This window comes from Phragmites australis, chromosome 2, assembly GCF_958298935.1.
Source record: "Phragmites australis chromosome 2, lpPhrAust1.1, whole genome shotgun sequence".
Lineage (NCBI taxonomy): Eukaryota > Viridiplantae > Streptophyta > Magnoliopsida > Poales > Poaceae > Phragmites > Phragmites australis.
Genome location: NC_084922.1, coordinates 28,968,022 through 28,982,658, shown reverse-complemented (window position 1 = coordinate 28,982,658; position 14,637 = coordinate 28,968,022). Strand labels below are relative to the sequence as shown.

The 14,637-nt window shown below is 40.8% G+C and overlaps 2 protein-coding genes across 2 annotated transcripts; both read left to right on the top strand.

The window, feature by feature from the left end:
- Positions 1-6,979: 6,979 nt before the first annotated feature.
- LOC133907706 (protein SEH1) lies at positions 6,980-11,967 on the top strand. Its single transcript, XM_062349780.1, has 8 exons — positions 6,980-7,194; positions 7,780-7,891; positions 8,864-8,964; positions 9,390-9,467; positions 9,613-9,768; positions 10,257-10,369; positions 11,110-11,236; positions 11,518-11,967. The coding sequence occupies exons 1-8, from the start codon at positions 7,051-7,053 to the stop codon at positions 11,656-11,658; spliced, it is 972 nt and encodes a 323-aa protein (XP_062205764.1). The 5' UTR covers positions 6,980-7,050; the 3' UTR covers positions 11,659-11,967.
- Positions 11,968-12,993: 1,026 nt separating this feature from the next.
- Positions 12,994-14,630, top strand: LOC133907697 (MYB-like transcription factor ETC3). The gene is made up of 3 exons (XM_062349769.1): positions 12,994-13,168; positions 14,087-14,174; positions 14,275-14,630. The coding sequence occupies exons 1-3, from the start codon at positions 13,105-13,107 to the stop codon at positions 14,357-14,359; spliced, it is 237 nt and encodes a 78-aa protein (XP_062205753.1). The 5' UTR covers positions 12,994-13,104; the 3' UTR covers positions 14,360-14,630.
- The last annotated feature ends 7 nt before the right edge of the window (positions 14,631-14,637 follow it).

Here is a 14,637-nt window from a genome sequence, read left to right as displayed (position 1 = left end):
ATTACTATCAGTGACAGTCATCACATTTTCAGAGTTATTTCTAATAGACTGAAAATACACATTTTCTCTTAAGAAGGTGTTTGTGGTTCCACTATCCACAATACACACTTCATCCATGCAGGCGCCACATATATTCTATTAAATACCGAAAAATATTGCTTGCAGCTAAGCTTGCTCTTTTAGAGCTTTCATTTATTCATTCAATCATTCTAAATTTAGCAACAAAATAAATAGCTAATTACTCTAATTCTAGATAGAGTCTGCGAAATATCCGGTCACTTCTTCTTCAATGGCTTTCTTTTCCGCTTCATTCTTCATGGCATCTTCTATGGCAGTGGAAGAAGGCAAAGTAGAGACATTTGCATCCTTTATTGGGAGGTCTTTTACTCCCAGTGTGGGTGCATCATCAACTTTCATGTGAGATGCTACCCTTTCAATTGTGGCTACTTTGTCTACCTCCATCCCTACTGCAATGGTGAGGTGTGCTTCTAACTGCTTCTTCTACTTCTTCTGGTATGATTCCATAGCATGCTTTGGTGCCTTCGCAAATTCTGGTTTTGCTCACCATATGACTTGACTTTTTTCATTGTCTTGCCATTATCATCACTAAGCTTGACCTTGTCTGCTACCACTTTCCTTCTTCCCTTCCACCACTTCTTATTGCAGTTCTTGCGTGCTTTGAAAGAGCTGTGATTGAATTCTAGGCCACTGCTCTTCCCTTGTGACTAGGATAAGAAGTTCTTGTTTATGACTTCGTCATGGACTTCTTGAATCTACAACACGTCAATTAATTCAAAATACTTCTTGTATTTTGTTTGACAGCGATTGCGTGTGGATTCTGTCGTATTCGGGTGAAAAGTGGAGAGAGTCTTCTTAATTTTCTCATCTTTGGTGATTTCTTTCCCACAGAGACATAGGAGTGTGCAAATGCAATGCAGCATGGAGTTGTACTCTCTGACATCCTTATAGTCATAGAAACGGAATCAAACTCATTCTTGCTCTACAAGAGGCTTGATGGTGTACTTAAGACGCTCAAAATGCTCATGCAATGCGTCCCATAGTGCCTTAGCGTTGATCATTGTCATGTACTCATCCTTCAAAGTAGGAGAGAGATGGCGGCGGAGAAAATGAAGTGCCTGGTTATTCTCATCCTTCGTGTGAATCATTTCACTACTTGTTCCTAGGCCAATGGCAGCGTGGAGCTTTTTTCGCTCCTAATACAATCCGGGCATCCAACGCCCAAGTGAGATAGTTGCAGGCATATGTACTCATCTCAGCGAACTCCTTGTTCGTGATGCCAGCCATCTCCATATTTAAATGACGCAAGCATTACTACTAGTAAGGTTGCATCGTGTTGCTAAATAGGATTACTGTAAATTTTCTGATATTTTCTATGCTATTATATGAATATCACTGAATTTAAACACATAACGGGCAATTTAAACAGTAATAATAGCGTAGAAATAAATACTACATAACTGCTAAAACAGATGCAAAATTTAAATTCTGGAGGTACTTCTATGCAAAAAATATAGCCTATAGATAATTTTCAAAACAACCATGGGCCTAAATGCAGAAAATACAGAGGTTGCGCTCAATTAATAGAAAATTCGGAGGGCTAAACATAAAATTTTAGATTTTTTTTCTTTTCCCTTTTATTTCCACCGGTTTTTCTTCCTTTATTGGGCCGACCCAGCCCATTCAGCCCGTGCGCCTCACATACATGGGGCGGCTAGGCTTTAGAAACCCTAGCCGCCATCCAGACTGGCGGCCCACCTGGGAGGCTCGGCTGCCAGAGGCGGTGCGATGTCCATCGGCTGGTGCATGGCGTCCTACGCTTTCGGCGATGCCCATCGGCCGGTGCTCCGGCGTGGATGCGCTTTCGGCGCAGCCTAAGGACGGCAGCGGGTGGCTCGGCGGCTTGGCATCGGGTGGCGGCGCCGCTTGGCAAGGTTGGGCGCACAGCGAGTGGCAGCCCGGTCGCTTGCGAGTGGCAGGGCGGCGCTACAGGGGCTGCGGCGGACCGGTCAAAGAAGGTGACGTGCTAGCCGAGTGGTTGCGTGCGGCGATAGCGGCTGCTAGGCCCATCCCATGCGGGTGGCGATGCATTGCAGCGCATGCGGCTTCGAGCGGGGGGCGTGATGGTGCAAGCTGCGACACGTGGCATGGGCTCCGGCCAGCAGCATAGGCATATTGGCGATGTGGCCAGTGCGGGGCAGGCGAACGGCGAGCAGCGGCCTGGCCGCTTGCTGGCGGTGTGGTGCGCTGCAGGCGGCCGGAGCGGCACGTCATGGCGCCGCTTCAGGTAGCGTAGAGGTGGTGGCGCCGGTGGCCCAGCAACACGACGAAGCGAGAAGGCCGCCAGCTTCCATACTAGCGGTGTGGCCATACCCCTTCTTTTTTTTTTCTCTGATCTGTGGCAGTGGTCTTCAAACCACCGCGTTCTATGCGAAGCACGGTTGTCGATTCCGGCTAGCGGCATGGTGGCGGCTACGGGCCCCACCATCTACATGGTACTGTTCATGGTGTGTGAGCGCGGTAGGGATCAGCAACGCCAAACAACGAGCGGCATCGGCGTATATGGGCAGACCGGCATGGTACACGCTATAGCAAGCAAAACGTGATCTAGCAAACAAATCAATTTCATAAAAAGATCTGTTTGTTCAGCATACATGTACCGTAGGGATTGATGCTGGTAGATCGTGTGGTGCATGATGGATTCGATGTAGTGTAGTTCAATCACAGGCAGATCTGTTCCGCTAGATTGGTTTTCGGTAAGCTTCGTGTTGATAATGTATTCAAGAACTACTTTTACCGGTGTAGTCAATGTAGGGGAAAAGTTTTCTCTTCTTTATTGATCTATATTCTCTATAATAAAAGGTTCTGCTCCGTATATATAGTGATAAAATCCTTAAAAGATAAAATTAAATCTTTCAAGAGATCGAAATGGGTCCACAATTAATTGTAAAACTCTAGATTTTCTAACAGTTCTTTAGGCTAAGAGAGCGGAGAACATATTGGTCTCATTTTCCCTAAAAAGAAAAAGGAAACATATGGTCTCACTTAATGCAGAGTGCATCAAATTTTCATGAAAATTCTCGATACTCGCCAAAAAACTGAAACTTTCATAAATGATTTTTTTTCACCGTTGCCTGATTTGCAAGAACTCCAGGTGGGTTTATTCCCAGTTGTGTTTACCCTCGGGATTAGATCCTGGGCGGTTTGAAACATCGGGGCATGATCGAAGGATTTTAGATCGATGCTGTCTTGTGAATATTTTTTCAGAATGTCCATGAGTCCTCTTCACGTGGCACTGTGCTACCACTCAACAAAAAGTGCTTCAAAATGGCCATGAAAAATTACTACCACAGTGAGTTCAAGGAGGTAGTAGTTGACCTTAGTGACAACATATGGTAGATCGAACGGTGGAGGTTTGATCCGGGATATCAGGTCTCGATCTCACTCACCGATTTCCTATTTTAGGGAGCATTTCACGCAATCAACAATTACAATATGCTCCCGGCCGATTCTATCTCTCTTCCAATGTATAACGCTCTACTTTACAACTAAGCATATATTAACTAAATATTCAAATTTTTGGCAGCATCTCCTCTGTAGTTACGGTATAACTGACAACACAACCACTTGCAAAACATATAAGATATAAACGACATATAGATCCTCACGACGCAACCATAACAGACGTCTCTCTACAACATATACAAGATTACTTCTTCAAGCGCAAAACTTATTACAGCACAAACGACATATTACCAAAAATAGAATTTTCAAAACACGAGTTGGGTTATTAACATTGTGATGAAGTGGTGCGTGTAGCTACCAAATTCCATACCCAAAATGTACGTCAACAGCTTAAACATACCTGTAGGGTGAGAGAAGCTCAGCAAGTAATAACTATGTATATAAACATATTTCACCTAATTAAAGAGTAATTTAGAAGCAACCGTCTTTCTCACAAAGAAAGACCAAAAACATATGAATTTAAAGAGTATTGTTCCACATGACTCAATATTCATCAACAAAATAACAACAACAACAATCTCCAACACAGTCTCTCATATATCATGGCATTAAGCTCTCTATGATTCTGTATCATTCAGATATTATATAAATGTATGAATGCCATGATGCAGCTCCATTTGAGAGTTTGGTGTTGGACGATGCCAGCCCCTCATGCAACTCCATGTACTGGTATGAGTCAAGCACGATGGCAGTGATTGGCCTTTATCACCATATGAAATACATAAGTGCATATGTATGCATGTGAATTGATGTTAATTCTTAATTTTCTTTTAATAACTCTTTATGACGAGTAACACCCACTACTAATTCATGACACCAACGATATAATCAAAATCAATGAAATGACATGGATTTAATTCATCAAAATGTAATATCATCCATGATTTGAATAAATTAGAAAACACCAAATACTTTTATTCATTTGCAAAGGGAGTAAGATATGAATATAAATATAGCACTGAAATACACCCCCTACGTTATTTGCCTTTTACCAAGGGCAACGAAAGAATCTCGCTTAGACATGCTCAGAAGTACTACCACATGTACAAGTACATTTTTAGTACTAAAACACATCGAAAACACATGTAGTATAAAAGCGTTCTTCCTACGACCGAAAACATCGCATACATGTTATTACTTCAAAACATGCTGAACAGAAATACTCATATAGCATGAATTGATGTGACACCTCCACCTCAAGGTCAAATTAGACCTCTCTTACTAATTAGACCTTGTTTAATTAAAAGAAAAGACATATCACTTCGGTGTCACATCTTCATCGCAACGACGACTATTGTAAGAAAAAATCGGATTACCCATCATATATCCGACGAAAATTGATTGATTCAATTCAACCACAAACACCTAGGGATTACTTAGGAATCACCTTCAAAGGATTGACGAGAAATTTGACGAAATTAGGAGAATTCTAACTCCTCCCTTTTTCTCTCTTTCTCCTTCCTCCTCCTCCTCCTTCATCTTTCCTTTTCCTCTTCTTTTCTTTCCTTTCTTTTCTTTCTTTTTCTATCCTCCTCTTCCTGGTTCCTACCCTTTCAGCCTCTGTCTCTCAGTTAGCACAGAGAGAGGGGCTGGGAGAGAGAGATGGCATGGCGGCCGGTGAGAGCGCATCAGGTGGCCGGCACAGCTGTGCAGCTAGGGCGGCGATGCGACGACGTGGTGGCGATGGGGCGACGCGTAGCTAAGCAACGGGTGGCTACGCAGCAGGGCGACATCGTGGCTGCACAACAGGTGGTGGCAGCCGGTTAGGGCAGCGGCTCTGCGCAGCAGCTTGAGCAACGGAGCGGCTACACAGTAGCGGCAACGTGCACAGCCGAGGGAGGCGGCGCGGCGTAGCAGGGAGGCGCGGCGCAGCAGCGATGGCTACTGGCGGTGGCATGCCGGTGGGGAGGCGACTGGGGTGGCGACAGTTAGCAAAGAGGCGACGAGCGGCTCGACTTGAGAGGAGTCTGGATGGATCGGGGTGGAGACCAATCCATCCACGACTTTATCCCCTTATTTTTTAAAATCAATCAATGGTATAGGTTTATTAGGCTTGCTCCAGGTCACAGGGTGTCCGAAACGGATGTTTAAATAGCAAAATAGGTTCATCTCAACGAGATCTAGGTGTGGTTTCTGATGGTTTATATAAGCAATGGATTTAAAAGTCAACTATTTGATTTACTTTGGTAAACATACTCTTCTTTTTCATTTTGAATATTTGGTATTACACAATGATACTGCCACATTCTACCCTAACCTTCACAGGGCTACGACCGACTGATCTACTTCACTGTCAGCCCAACGGAATACTTCGGCCCACACAAAAATGACAACTGGACCCACTACAACTGTAGTGCTAAAGAAGCCATCATTTCTGAACCCAAATTACCCCCATCATAAATACACGATATTTATGGTAAGGTCTAGTCAAACTTTGAATACCAATAACTCTTGATATTTAGTTTTATTACATGAAAATTATGTATAGATTTATTTTTAAAACTACTTTTATAATATCATAAACTTATTAAATTTATAAATATATTCTAGTTAAAATAGTGGTTAAAATTACGTATGAAAGACCGTACGATAACCAAAACATCAAATATTTTTAACTGGACTGTGTATCTACAAGCATTGAAGACAGTGCTAATGGACATATGAAATAGACGGTCAGGTTTTCAGAAACATTTCAGAAGAATCAAATGTGACGGCATGTTCAGTATAGAAAGATTGTTACTTCGGAAATTCCAGATGCGCTTGCTAAGTGTCATAGCAGGAAATTATAAGAATTGACACCCAATTACTCTGTTGTGTCAATGCCTCATTCGGAGGAATAAGATATTGTAATGGTGTACTCACGTAATTTGACTACCAAGACAAAAAAAAACATTTATATTTCACACGTACAAGTGACAAGATGAGTAGATCTGAAAACTTCAAGAATTCGAATGTACTGTTTTGGCAATTGAAATACATTGTTTCAACAAAAAACCACATATAAAATGCTGAACATGTGTTATCTTATGCAATTGTTGAAACAGGTCTTACAACTCCTTGAGCATAGCTTATAAAAATGTTGACATAGGTCTTTGTACTAGTCGAATTAGGTTTAGCGGATTGTTGAATCAAAGTATATTGGATTGTTGAACGTGTATAAAAAAGACAAGACGTTTGGCTTGGGGTTAACTGAAACTTGAGAGATGCAAGGGTAGTGTTAAGTGCAACAAAAATGACGATGCAATGACAAAGCTAGCTACTTATCCGGTGGAGAGTGCAATTTATTTACTCCTAACTTATATATACGTGAAATAGAAAAAACAAAATGAATGAATAAATAAAAAAGTTGCTCTATGGACCTAATGGGCTATCAGGTGTCGGTCAGCCGGCCTATAGACCTCTTACGAAACATCCATCTGGGCCGCCGGCATCACTGCCCGAACAACCCTTCGAGGTCCGAGCGGACGCGCCGCCGCCGGACGTCACCAGAGAGCTCTGAAGCGAGGAATGGCGGAGCGGCAGGTGGCGGAGCTGGGCCCCGGCGCGGCGTGCTGCGGCTGGAACCACTGCGGTCGCCGCCTTGCCGCCGGCGCCGTCGACGGCTCCGTCTCCGTATACGATTCCCACCCGTCCCCTTCCTCCAAGTGGCAGGTCAGGTCCACTTCCCTCCTCCGCCTCTGCCCAAAAACCATAAGCCCCACATGGCGGCGGCATGCCCCCGTCTCAGATGTAGCTTCCGCCGCCCTGGTGGTTCGGCAATGGGCTACGAATCATCAGGCTTCGGTGCTAGCTCAGAGCTTTTTGCAGCCTAGTGCAAGTTCAGAGCTTTTTTCTGCCTAGTATTACGTTCTGCTTGCATAGGATGATATGACTGCATCATGGGTGCGCCGTGTAGTTTAGATCACCAAATGTTTTCTATCTGGGTTTGGAAATTTGTTCGCTTTCAATCAAGCACGGGATAAATCAGTAGGGGATTGTAGTGCTTTTGTATTTATGCCCCCAAATAGCAGTACATGCTGTCTAGTGGATATGTTTGTGTAAGACTAGATCTCTGAGAGTGAGTCGGTGCTTATTCTGCAAATTATGCTGGATATCCAACACTGTGGGCTTCGGAACAAACACATGACTAGTCTAGCACTGAGTTATCCATGATACGTTCCTTTGGTGTTCTTTGTGTTAAACTCAGTTGTTTTTATTATTCTGTCTTGGCGTGTAACATGCTTGGTATTGGGTCAGGCCCACGAGCACGGCGTTGTGAATGTTGTCTGGCTTCCTCCTGAGTATGGGGACGCTATAGCTTGTGTTTGTGCTGATGGGACACTGTCTTTGTGGGAGGAGGTTGCTGAAGGTTGGTTCCTTTTGTTCCTTTTTAGGTATGCATTTACCTTGTACTTTCATGATGGGGAGCTTTGTGCTGCTATTAGTCTTCTGCGTATCAAAGTATTAAACAGTACCTTGTGTGCATTGATTCCAAAAGATTTGGGAATCACTCCGCAATTATTGATTTACTTACCTCGCTAATCCACCTATTTAGCTCCTGTTTTCAGTTTGACCATTAAATTATACATGGGTGATCAAGGAACTATTGTTGCATTCATATTTCAGGTTTCCTCTGGTATTACAGAAATTTTAAAAACACTTTTACCATTATGTTTTTGGATATATAAACTAATTAGCAACTTCTCTGCTAGAACCACAACAAAATTATTTTACAAGGATAGCATGGAATGCCATAACTGATCTTCAAACTACTACAACTACTGCTTGAATATCGAGTTTTTAAAAGATGTAACTTAATTGTAACATATTTCAACTGCAACCACTAAAAACATTGTTTTCTTTTTTGTCTTTTAATCACTATATCAAAGTCATGTTTTCATAAAGTTCAAAAATACTGGTTTTAATTTTGCCATACTCCACTTACAGATGTGTTTGTAAGAAAGCTAGTCTCAAAGAGGGAACATTAAACTTAATTTGTGTTAAATAACGTATTCAATTAATGCAATCTTGAGAACTGAAACCAAAATCAGTTTTGTTTAATACTCTCTCAATGTTTGTTCCAACATTAATCATTCAAACAATCTTTATGCTCAATTGTCTTAACTCCATGACTTCATGCATGCCGGGGTTATTTTCTTGATTCTGCTTCATTATCGATTTCCTGATTATAAATATATGGCTTACTTGTCTTAGCTCCTTTTTTGGGGTAAAAACTTGTTATTGTGCTGTACATTCATCTCATTTGTTGCCATCTTGCATTTTCGTTCATCTCTTTATCAATGGAAGGCAAAAACCTTACTAAGAAATCTTCTACTGACAGATGATCAACTTCCAGTCTGGAGGAAGTGTAAAGTCTTTGAGGGGGGCAATTGTCACATACTAAATGTACAGTTTGGATTGCATCTGGCAAGTCTGAAAATGGTGTGTTCTAACTTCTAGCATCTGATTTTACGGTTCGAATAGAATACCAAAACCTTTTGCATTGCTTTAGTATTTAAAGGAATTGTGCATAGTCTCGATTTCTATTGTTGAAACTCGAACAGACTTACAGTAGATGGTTACATAAAATACTCTTTTTACACCTCCCAAATCAGAATAAAATTCAGTATGGAGCATATATATTGACGACTACGCAGACATCTAGAGCAGCAAGCAAGCAACCAGATCACACTCTTGTAAAATCAACTAGAAACCATCAAACAGCAGCTAGCAAGCAAGCAAAGCATATTCAATATATTAAAGCAGGCTATCTTAAGTGTAACATATTTTTGTATACTGCAGGCTTGAATTTTTTCCGTGAATCTTTTGCATAATTTTGCTGTAGTAACTCTTGTTTGTCTGCATAGGTTACTGCATACTCAGATGGCCAAGTGAAGGTCTACGAGCTCTTGGATTCACTGGAATTAGACAAGTGGCAGCTTCAGGTCCATCTAGCTCTTTCATTATCAATGTTCTAAATCGTTTTCTTTCAGTCCCTTTTGATGTCTGGATAATGCCTTTATTTGGTACTTACTTTGTGCTGCATGATTCAATGTTCTATAGTTAGCATCTGATGTTGTGTTCTTGCAGGCAGAGTTCCAGAACATTACCGATCCAGTTTCCAGATATGGAAAGCCAGCATGCATTTCTGCATCAATAGCATGGAATCCAAGAAGAGATGGAAGTCAACAGGCTAGTTTTGCTATTGGCTTCAATTCAGATTCTCCTCATTTCAACTCTTGTAAGGTTTGTGGAATTTAATTAACCATTTTCCCCTTTGGTTTGATATTTCGTATTGCCTGTAGCACTTATTCTACATCCCAGCAGCATGACATTTTAAATTTCTGTCATAGTTGGTCAGTAACTGATGGGAGTCTTCAGTGAAACATATGCTCACATAAAATAGATAAAACAAAAAATAGTTAGTCTCTTGGCTAGAGCTCATTCCTTTATTAAAGCTTTTTTCATATGCTCAAAATCACCTTTTGGCTTTTGTACTTGTAAATAAGAACTAACAGTATCATCTCTTGTACTGATTTCACATTTGGAGGAAAATAAAAAAGAACTGTAATTGGGAGGATTACTGCGGATATAGTCCATAGAAGTCCCGATACCTTGCATGATTTAGCTCTGGCTTTGCGGTTAATGCATCCCAGATTATCTCTCTTTTCTTTCCTTAGTTGATGAACTGGTTTGTATCTCTAGTGATATTCTAATATAATGAAAATGAACAGATTTGGGAGTTTGAAGAAGCTCATCAGCGTTGGCTTCCACTTGTTGAGCTTGGTTCGTCCGAGGATAAGGGAGATAGAGTGTGTGCTGTAGCATGGGCTCCTAACATTGGCAGGTTATCTCTATGAGCAAGCATTGCATGCCTTTATGCTGCCGACCTATTGCTTTCCGAATGTTTTTCTTTACACTTCTGATATTAGCATAACTGCTATGCCCATTAACTCTTTTCTTAAGATGGAAATTACGGATCTGCGGTTGGGTTTGCTGTGTAACCACTTGTGGTTTTCATTGTTTTGTACTGCAATATTACTTTGTAACAAACTGTGGACAGGAATAGACAGGTAAAATTTGACATCTGAATCCTACACTACATGACTACATAGAAGATCAATACCTTGCATGTTATTTGTGACCAACCATTTCCCCCCCAGTCGCCGTTATGCTTATGATATTTCGTTCTGCCTTAGACTTGCTCCATTCAGTGAGGTCTTCCAAACATTGTCCTCTGCTCCTTGATATTACTTTGGCAGTTAGGGAGACAAGCTAAAGATAGGTTGTGAAGTCTTGAACTGTTGAGCTGGTAAATGACAGCAGGAGAAGAGGATAACTAGCGGAGTAGGAGTGGTAGACTGAATATGAATACTCAGGCATACCTCAGACCTTAGGCTACTTGATGGTTTCTGGTCTTGAAAAGTATGGCAATTGTGGTTGTCACGAATAATGATCACAACTGAGTTTGAGTGCTCTAGTCAAGCATGGTATCCAGATGTTTTATTAATATATGTCTTCATAGTAGTTGGTTTTCTTTTTACCATACCACTATGCTGCTAATTCCTTTGATGTACTCTATCCCAGACCATATGAAATCGTCGCGGTTGGTACCTGCAAAGGAATTGCAATATGGCACATAGGTTCGAACCCTGACTCTGATAGCGGTCTTTCAGCAGAGAATGTTGCGGTACTTTCTGGCCACGGTGGTGAGGTATCGGATTCAGGCTTACCCGTTTTCTTCACATTAGTTCTCTTCTGTAATATTGTGGGCTTTCTGAAGGATTCGGTAGTTCCTGATCCCTGAAGTTCCATAATTGAAACGTTTAAGTATTAAGGAATACAGCATACCAAGTTATAAATAAGCCATAACTTGAGCTCCAGTATTTATGGATTCATTTCACTTACAGTCCTTGTAGGATATGCACCAAGTCAAACTACACTTTTGTGATTAATCGGTACACTTGTAATGTTACACTTTTTGAATCTGATTAGGTATGGCAGCTGGAATGGGACATGGGCGGTATGACACTAGCATCGACTGGAGGCGATGGCATGGTGAAGCTATGGCAGGCTAACTTGGATGGAGTTTGGCATGAGCAAGCTGTTCTTGACTGCAGTGGATCACATAACTAGGGGTTTCATAGAACATTTTTGTTCCCCTTGTGCAAACAAGACGCTAGGTGTTGCTGCCTTGTTGCAGGATTCTGCAGCGTTTCTTTCACTTATCGTCCGTGGACTATTCATTTGTTGTTGGTTTAGCCCTATCAAAACATGGTCCCCCAAGGACGATGCAACTGCTTTTATGACATCTGGTGTGATGCAACAGTTTTTTTTTTTACTACTTATGTGATGGGTGATTGTAACGCTTGAGGGACCGCCTTTCAAGTTCAAAAAAGGAAGGTAATCATATTCTTATTGGAAGCTACGCAGCTTTGAGCATAAGCTATTGTGGGGTCGAGGTCAGCGACAAGTTCATGCTCCTGTTGGATATGTATCATGTAACAACTGGTTCCAAGTCTTCAGCGTGTCCTTTCAAAAAGACACTGATGTGCTGGTACCATTATGGCCAGGCTACTCTTGGATAACTCTGTCGGTAGCTACACCATGCTACATTGCTGTTGCAAGATAATTTCGATGTAGTAGCTACTCTTGAATGGCACATTCGTTCCCCACATCGGATACCCGTAGTAATACTGAAACTATATTAATTTGTTCCACAATTTAAATCGTACAAGAAAACGTGCCTTGGAATCTTATATATATGAACTAATAAGGGAACCTAACGACCTAGTATCCTAGTTGGCTAGGTGTTTCAAATGCAAGGCGGGGTAACCTGTCCACCCTGCCTGGTGTGCGTATAATTTAATTTCATCAGAAGCAGCTTTTGTGCCTTTAAAGTAGCATGCGAAAATATATGGGCAGAACAAAAGAGTATGGCACAAGAAGAAAGTGGAAATAATACAACACCACAAGAATAAGGTGACACTTCGTACGGTAGTTACGGTAGCAGTCCACAAAACAAGGTTATGTACTTATGAATGAACATAAATATTTCTCATGGATGGTGCAAAAGAAATAAAAGACAACTGGCAGCCATAACTAACAATTCTGGGCCTAAAGATTAAAGGCAAATCATGAGGCGAAAAAAAAACTATCCAGATACAGGAGAACAAAAAATGGAAGAGATCGGGATAAAAACAAGGTCTAATATTTAATGTATTAACATTTTATACTGTAGGCTCCATGCCACTTCATAGAAAATGAAGGAGCTCAAATCAGTAAGTTGCTTTTTTTCCCTTTCTTTGAACATGTTCTTTACCATACACATTGTCAAGGCATTACATGATAGAATCCCTCTGCCAAATTATTTGAGAAAGGGATAAGTGAACAGCCTATGGTGTATTGGCGTTAGTCGCAATCAGTACAGCTGTATCAGAACGGCAACTACCAATTCCATCTCTTTAAAACCTGAACTTGCCCATAAGTTTATCCTGGCCAGGGCCTCAGAGAAAATAGAGTTCATAACAAGGGTCCGAACCGCTGCAAAATCTAGCCCCACCATTGCAAGTTCCCCCTCTAATGGATAACAGCAGCGGAAGCATGGAAAACAAGTCCAAAAGCAACAATCGTCAAGAGGCAAAAGGTTCACCATTTTCTTGCTTCGTTTTGTTTCGTTTTAGCTTTCCTCACTTGCATCCCTAATGGTAACCAAAATCTACAGTTCAGACTTCAGACTTCCATGAGGCTACCAAATGGGTAGTTTTGGATTATCACTTACTTTATTTTTCCTTAACTTAATTGGATGGGAGTGAGTTCTTTTTTCTTTTTTAATTTTGGGTCGACCTAATGACCTAAAAAATACAAAACTTGCATCCCTACTTACCATCATTATATTCATGAAGTGGCAACTAAAGAAGAGGTCGGAAATGGGTATACTGTTTTGTTAATCTTACGTGATCTTTTAACAACATACTCTACATCTTCATGCTTTATTTCCATGGAGAGAAAAAAATCCGAAAGTAGAAGGTGCACACTGACCATTACAGTGGATGCCTTATAATTACCACAAAACTTGAAGGACGGTGGCAGCAGTAGCAGCAATAACAAAGCCTTTTAGTCCTATATAAGTTGGAGTAGGCTAGAGACAAAACCCATAAGATCCAACAAAAAAGGATGATAAGAAAAATAAAAAATAAAAAGGTACTAGTAATAGTAAATATAGAAATAGTAATAAAAGTAAAAAGAGACTAAAAGCATAAATCATGTTTCTAACATGTTGATTGCTAATTTTTATGTGCTTCTATCCATAGATCTTGAAGATATTCCATTCTTTCAAGTCTCCTTACAGGATAACTAGTTACTTTACTACCAGACCAAACTAATGAAGATGTAGAGTTCAGTTTTAGCCCCTTCTGGCATACAGATAAAATTGCTCCAAAGAAAATTGCAAATTCAGTTAGCGATCATATGATTGGCTCCTGTAATATATTTCGGCATGGTTTGCTACTACATTCTTTTGGTTACTTTCTTGATCAAATATGTCATTTCATAATTATTGCAGAAGTTAATAGCACTGCACAGCATTTTGTTGACTTCACAGAAGCAGAGGAAGATATCGTTTTCAGAATGCACATGCTTGTCAAGAACAGGTACCCTATATAAATGTGTGTTACAAGGGAAAATAGATATAATCATATAAAAGCAGTGCCTGCCATTCCCTTAATTGTGTTTCTCATTGGAATTATGTAGGTGGGAACTTATAGCAGGACGAATCCCTGGAAGGACAGCAGAAGAAGTGGAGATGTTCTGGTCTAGAAAACACCAGAAAAAATGAAAATGAGGCCATTACTTCATATTGATCTATAATATACCTATTAATGTCATACAAATTGAGCCGATAAATAATCTTAAGCATGCAAAATTGAGGAAAGCCAGATAATGCCACGAGCTTACTCAAGCAATGATGTGGATTTGGCACTATCAAGTGAAATTGGTAGAGCTAACTGTGTTCATTTTGTAATTACATCTTGCTATGGCATGACGTCAATTTTGCAATAGCAAAGTAAGAAATGTACAAAAAATACCAGGAAATACCCATCACGTTGTGAAAGA

Bases quoted from the DNA above. Each gene is read 5' to 3' on its own strand.
- LOC133907706 (XM_062349780.1), top strand. From the start codon at position 7,051: ATGGCGGAGCGGCAGGTGGCGGAGCTGGGCCCCGGCGCGGCGTGCTGC. The intron at 7,195-7,779 runs GTCAGGTCCACT...GTATTGGGTCAG, and splicing joins CCCCTTCCTCCAAGTGGCAG to GCCCACGAGCACGGCGTTGT. The intron at 9,468-9,612 runs GTCCATCTAGCT...GTGTTCTTGCAG, and splicing joins TAGACAAGTGGCAGCTTCAG to GCAGAGTTCCAGAACATTAC.
- LOC133907697 (XM_062349769.1), top strand. From the start codon at position 13,105: ATGGATAACAGCAGCGGAAGCATGGAAAACAAGTCCAAAAGCAACAAT. The intron at 13,169-14,086 runs GTTCACCATTTT...TAATTATTGCAG, and splicing joins CAATCGTCAAGAGGCAAAAG to AAGTTAATAGCACTGCACAG. The intron at 14,175-14,274 runs GTACCCTATATA...GGAATTATGTAG, and splicing joins CACATGCTTGTCAAGAACAG to GTGGGAACTTATAGCAGGAC.